Source organism: Juglans regia, chromosome 6 (assembly GCF_001411555.2).
Source record: "Juglans regia cultivar Chandler chromosome 6, Walnut 2.0, whole genome shotgun sequence".
Taxonomy (NCBI): domain Eukaryota; kingdom Viridiplantae; phylum Streptophyta; class Magnoliopsida; order Fagales; family Juglandaceae; genus Juglans; species Juglans regia.
In genome coordinates this window covers 1,134,764-1,141,635 of record NC_049906.1, presented here as the reverse complement: position 1 = coordinate 1,141,635, position 6,872 = coordinate 1,134,764, and the positions used below count along the sequence as shown (strand labels likewise).

The window sequence follows — 6,872 nt, the reverse complement described above, 5'->3', positions numbered from 1 at the left end:
GAATGAAAATTCTTATGACTTGTGGCATAAAAGATTGGGGCATATCTCTAAAGAACGGTTACAAAGATTAGTAAAAGAAGGGATACTTCCGCATCTTGATTTTACTAATCTTGAAGTGTGTGTGGATTGCATTAAAGAAAAGCAAACCAAACATACTAAGAAAGGTGCCACAAGAAGTAAAGGGCTTCTTGAAATAATTCACACTGATATATGTGGACCATTCTCCACTGAATGTTTTGGTGGAGAAAAATATTTTATCATCTTTATTGATGATTTTTCACGGTTTAGATATATCTACCTACTACATGAGAAATCTCAAGCTGTTTCAGTATTTGAGGTATTTCTCATGGAGGTGGAAAGGCAGTTAGATAAAAAAGTGAATCATCAGGTCGGACCGAGGTGGAGAATATTATGAAAAGTATGATGAATCGGGCCGTAACCCTGGCCCATTCGCCAAACTTCTTGAACAGCGTGGCATTGTTGCACAATATACAATGCCCAGGATGCCACAGCAGAACGGTGTTGCTGAAAGGCGTAATCAGACCTTATTGGATATGGTCAGAAGTATGGTAAGCAATACTACCTTACCCAAATCACTGTAGGGTGAAGCTATTAAGACGGCAATGTATATCTTAAACCGAGTTCCTAGTAAGTCAGTTCCAAAAACTCCTTTCGAGCTATGGACTGATAGGACACCAAGTTTAAGGCACATGCATGTTTGGGGTTGCCCAGCCGAAGCGAAACTTTACAATCCACATGAAACGAAATTGGATCCTAGAACTATAAGCGGGTACTTTATTGGGTACCCAGAGAGATCCAAATGGTATAGGTTTTACTGTCCTAATCACAGTCCGAGAATAGTGGAAACAGGGAATGCCAAATTCATTAAATTTGGTGAGATCAGTGGGAGAATTGAACCCAGAGATGTGATAATTGAGGAAGTACGGATAGATGTCCCTATACCTACATCCTCAGAAAGGATAATAGTTCCTCTAATTGATCATCACGATGATACATTGGAACATGTAAATGATTATCCATCTCAGAATGATAATATCATTGATGAACCAAGTTCGGAGTCACCAGAACAGGTTGTCTTACGCAGTTCTCAGAGAGACGAAGACCTACTATTTCAACAGACTATGTGGTGTATCTCCAGGAATCTGAATTTGACATTAAGACAACTAAAGATCCACTAACATTTTCACAAGCTATACAGGGAAATGATTCTAGTAAATGGATTGATGCCATGAAAGAAGAATTGAAATCCATGGATCAAAATCAAGTCTGGGATCTCGTTGAATTGCCTGAAGGGAGTAAAAGAGTCGGGTGTAAATGGGTCTTTAAGACCAAACGAGACTCAAAAGGCAATATTGAACGATATAAGGCCAGACTTGTTGCCAAGGGTTTCACTCAGAAAGAATGCATTGATTACAAAGAGACCTTTTCTCCAATATCTAAAAAGGACTCTTTCAGGATCATTATGGCATTGGTGGCTCATTATGATTTAGAGTTACACCAGATGGATGTGAAAACGGCATTTTTAAATGAAAGTTTGGATGAAGAGGTCTACATGGAGCAGCCAGAAGGCTACTCAGAAGAGGGCAAAGATCACCTAGTATGTAAGCTTAAGAAATCAATATACGGACTTAAGCAAGCTTCCCGACAATGGTACTTAAAGTTCAATGATACCATTACTGCCTTTGGATTTAAAGAAAACATTGTTGATCGATGTATATACTTAAAGGTCAGTGGGAGTAAGTTCATAATTTTGATTCTGTATGATGATGATATCTTGTTAGCTAGCAGTGATCTTGGCTTACTTTATCAAACCAATGGTTTTCTTTCTAAGAACTTTGAAATGAAAGATATCGGTGATGCATCTTTTGTGATCGGAATCGAAATTTTTTGAGATTGAAAACAAGGACTGTTGGGATTGTCTCAGAAAAGTTACATAGAAAGAGTTCTTGAGAGATTTGGCATGAAAAGTTGTTCATCACTGGACACTCCAATATCAAAAGGTGATAAGTTTAGCCTATCTCAATGTCTTAAAAATGAGTGGGAGCGCAAAGAGATGGCAAAAACCCCCTATGCATCAGTCGTGGGGAGCTTGATATATGGACAGATTTGCACGAGGCCAGATATTAGTTTTGCAGTTGGCATGCTTGGGCGCTACCAAAGTAACCCAGGGATGTCTCATTGGAAAGCAACAAAGAGGGTATTGCGATATTTGCAAGGAACTAAGGATTACCAGCTTACCTTCAAAAGAATTGACATTTTGGAGGTAACTGGATACTCAGACTCTGATTTTGCTGGTTGCTCTGATAGCAGGAAATCCACTTCAGGTTATGTTTTTCTGCTGGCTGGTGGAGCGATCTCATGGAGAAGTATGAAGCAAATAATCACTGATTCATCTACAATGGAGGTTGAGTTTGTGGCATGCTTTGAGGCCATAGTACATGGTTTATGGCTGAGGAACTTTATTTCAGGGCTTGGAGTTATCGACTCTATAACCAGGCCGCTTAGAATTTATTGTGATAATTCCTCTACAGTATTTTTTTCCAAAAAAGATAGGTATTCTAAAGGTGCCAAGCACATGGAGCTCAAATACCTAAGCATTAAGGAGGAAGTACAGAAACAAACAGTGTTCATAGAACATATTAGTACTATGCTTATGATAGCAGACCCATTAACAAAGGGTCTAGTAGCAAAGCTATTTAAGGAACATGTTGATAGAATGGGTCTTATGATATGAACATGTTAATGAGCTTGTAAATGTTTTGAATTCTATTTTGACACTTAATGATATCTATTATGGTTATTTTGTTTCTGTTTTCTTGTCTTTCCACTTTATATGTACATTAAATTATATGGATGAATGATGACAAGATAATATCAACAATAGACATGAATTGGAACCCAAGGCATTATAGCATTAGCCTTAATTATCCCAATCAAAGATCATGTTAAATTAAGTTACTAATGTTGTGGTACATGGAAGGGAATTTGTTGATTATATAATAAAGGACCGCCATGACTCGCATTAGTATCTAGTTTGACATTGATATTACGGAACTCATGAAATGTAAATTAAGCTATGAAAAATTTCAAGAAATGAATTTGCGCAGTATGGTTAATTTCCTGTAATAAACTCATGAACGGAAAATATCATTTATGGGCGTATGGGCCAAGTGGGAGAATGTAAGAGTTCTATTTGAACTCTATGTCCCACTCACCCATATCTGATAGAGTTTTAAATAGTTGTTAGAGTTATAATGGGATTGAAACTCCTAAGAGATAAGATTAACTCTTATCTCTAATTATAGTCTGACTCAAAAACTTAGATTTCATGATGGCCAGAAATTTATAAATAGGACTGAGGGGTTAAAGGGTTCTCACCTACAACATTAGAGTGCCTCTAGCCATCCGGAGACACTAGTGAGGCCAAGTTGCTTAGGTGATTCTTCTCTCATAGCCAGATTCATTTCTTCATCAAACAGATGGAGAAATGTACGTCGTTTATTATTATTGTTTATTATTGTGGATCATATAAAATCAAAGATCCATTTATTAATGTTCATGTTAAAATATCTAACAGTTTTCCCATATATAGTCATCATAACCTCCGTCCATATATATATGGACATTAAGGAAATAGATAAGTCATGTATCATACTATATATGTTAATTTGTTGTTTTAATCATTGCTACTTATGCTTGTAAAGGAAAAAATCCGGTGCCAAAGAAGTAAATGATAATTATATATATAGTCGATCGACACACTCAAATTTATTTAATTTTTACTTTCAAAATGCCTACCTGCTGTAAGTAGCTATTGAAGTACTCATCTCTATTCATGTCATTGAATCATAATTTTTGAAAAACTCAAGATTATTACTTTCATATCATGGAAGAATTAAATGGGTCATGAATTCAACAATTATAAACTCGAATACATATATATTAATAAAAGTATTTTATACAGTCTTAGGGCGTATAAGCTCGGCGCACTTCCTTTAAAAAAAATAATTAAATATGAGACCCACATAAAAAATCTCACTTTTTAATGATAGGTTCTACTATTAACATTTATCTTAAATATTCTTTGAAGCAGACAAGTAATAATGTTATCGCGATGATCATATTACTGGAGTTGATGTCATTGAAGCTACTTAAGTGTATTATTAAGTATATCAAGGAAAAAGTATGTTTTTCAAAGGAGCTCCCTAAATCATGTACTTCACAATTAACATATTTTCTGCTCAAACGAACCGATCAATAACAAACAAAAATTTTCAACATAACAAATTAAATTAAGATGAGGACTACGTATTATATATAATATATGGCAATTTTCACATATAGGAGGAAAAGTCCTAATTCAATTACCCCTGAAAGATTCTTGTTACGATCAATAACAAATTCATTATATGGAAGATGAGGCCTCATAATTGTGGTTGGTTGTTTTGACATGAGTAATGCTAGATACAGTTTTAGAATATTATGTAAGCTCTGTGTACTTCATTTAGAAAAAAGTGAGATCTACTATTAAAAAATAATTTCTTTATGTGGATCTCAAATTTACCCACTTTTCAAAAGAAAAAATGCGCGAGGCTTCACACCCAAAACTACAAATATCATACATTTGTCACTTTGTGAGGAAATTGCCATGATAGCGGTCAATACATTAATCAGTTGCTAATTATTATAAGTAAGCTGGTGTCAATATTAAACACGCATGCTTAAATGGTGTCACCAATTTACTAATAATTATTATACACATATGCAGATTATTGTACTAAATGTAAGTCCTTTATTAAAGAAAAGGAAACTTCCCTTCCACATAGGCCTGCAATCCGACCACCATTTTTTTGTTATGGGCCCGACCCGACCTGTAACTTTTGAAGAAGCACACGAACCCGGTCCGACCCGACCTGTGCGGGTCGGGTCGAACCGTCTCTCTATATCGCTCTCTCTCTCTTTTTTTTAATCTATCAGAATTACGCTAAATACCCGTTAGAACAACAAGTAGAAGAACAAGCAAAAACCATATCTCCCATGCATCTTTCCACCTTATGTATGAAACTTCTCTTTTTTTTTTCTTTGTTCCTTTTTATTTTTTTTTATTTTTTTTTTCTCGTTGTTTTGTGATATCTTTTCTTTGGAGGTAATCTATGGGTAACAAAGTCGACTACGACGACGATCTTGAAATGACCAAGATGCGTCTTGAAGAACTAGGCTTGCTTATCAAGAGTAAGAAAAGAATGGAGTGGTGATCGTAGATGCATCCATGAAGGACACCCAACTGAATAAATCATTTTGAAAGCAAAAAGAAACAAAAAAATCCATCAATCCAGCAATACTTGAAAAGAGAGACGAACCGAGTGAGAGTGTGTAGATATGGGGCAGATGGAGAAGAACCAAGTGAGAGTGTGTAGATCTGGACATGCAAAGATGGCGAATGGAGAGGGCTGAAGAGTCTTTGCTGCCGGGTGTGTACAGAGAGGTGGTTGCCTTCCTCTGGCAGGAATGGAGAAGATGAGTTAATGAAGAGAAGCTTCGGGATGATGAAGACAAAGAGCTGATATTGTGTTTTACTTTGGGCGGCTAGGGTTGGAGATCTGAAATAGTTTTATATACGGACGGATTCAACTTCAAGATATAAACCTGTTAACTAGTCGGGATGCAAGTCGATAAATTAATAACCCGTCAAATTCGGGTCGGGTCAGGCCACTTTAAACGTCCATCGGGTTTACAGATTATTTGCACAAGCCTAAAGTTCCACATACAATATATGATATTAATATTCTCTAGCTAGCTAGTATATGCCAACCTCATGACCTGTATATATTGAATATGCTATACTATATATATATATATATATATAAATATATATATATATATATATATTTAAGAAACTGGAGATCAGGTCTCCTTATTATTAATATGCTATACTATATGAGAAATGATAATTGCAGTCGTGAGTGTACAAGCGTCATGCAATCATTTTAAAAAAAAGTATATAAATACGGGACCCACAAGAAAAAATAATAACTTTTTAATAGTGAACCTCATTATTTTTCAAAGTGACTGTATATCGGTTTATAAGCACTCCATGACTGCATGTAGTATTACTCATACTATATACTACTCTTCTTTTTCATCGAAAAGGATGATGCTTAGGAATCTCAGGACCAAATCTCATGTAAAGAAGAAGCTATACAACTGTATTGCATTAGCTTAGCCAAATGCTAGTGAAATGTAAATATTGATGAAGATGTCTAAAAAATACTCTACATTGACTTAGCCATAGATCAATTAATTAAGATATGGACCTAGCCATAAATCCATGGACTTTTGCTAGAGTTGTTCAACAAATATGTAAGAAAATGACTAATTTTGCTCTTGGCAAATTATTTTTAATTGTTAATTTCTCAAAAATAATAAAAAAATAATAATTTAGCCAACCTTATACCTAATTCAATGTGGGATGAAATTGATTGAGGTTAGCTAAAGCCACTTGAATGTCATTCTTAACTCAAATTTATGTACATGATCATATATGCACAAACCAATGTTAATGCTCTCAAGTCAGTTATGCATGGCCGCAAGGGTTACCTGTGTAACACCCGGACCCAAAATTTGTATAGATGGACTGATTTTTTTTAATTTATTTGGAGATTTATGCCGTTTATTTATTTATTTTATTATTATTATTATTATTATTATTATTATTTTATTCTCCCCGCTTGTTTTATTTATTTATTTTTTCGTTTCCTTCTCTTTCCGTTTATATTATTTTTCGCACGGCTTATATTTTATTTTTCCGTCGCACAGCATGCATACACACATGCATTCGTTCACGGCATGCA

At 35.1% G+C, this 6,872-nt stretch overlaps 1 protein-coding gene across 1 annotated transcript; it reads left to right on the top strand.

The window, feature by feature from the left end:
• Positions 1–2,074: 2,074 nt before the first annotated feature.
• On the top strand, positions 2,075–2,755 carry LOC118348752 (secreted RxLR effector protein 161-like). Its single transcript, XM_035691073.1, has one exon. The coding sequence runs from the start codon at positions 2,075–2,077 to the stop codon at positions 2,753–2,755; it is 681 nt and encodes a 226-aa protein (XP_035546966.1).
• The last annotated feature ends 4,117 nt before the right edge of the window (positions 2,756–6,872 follow it).

Coding starts and splice junctions, on each gene's coding strand:
- LOC118348752 (XM_035691073.1), top strand. CDS start 2,075: ATGGCAAAAACCCCCTATGCATCAGTCGTGGGGAGCTTGATATATGGA.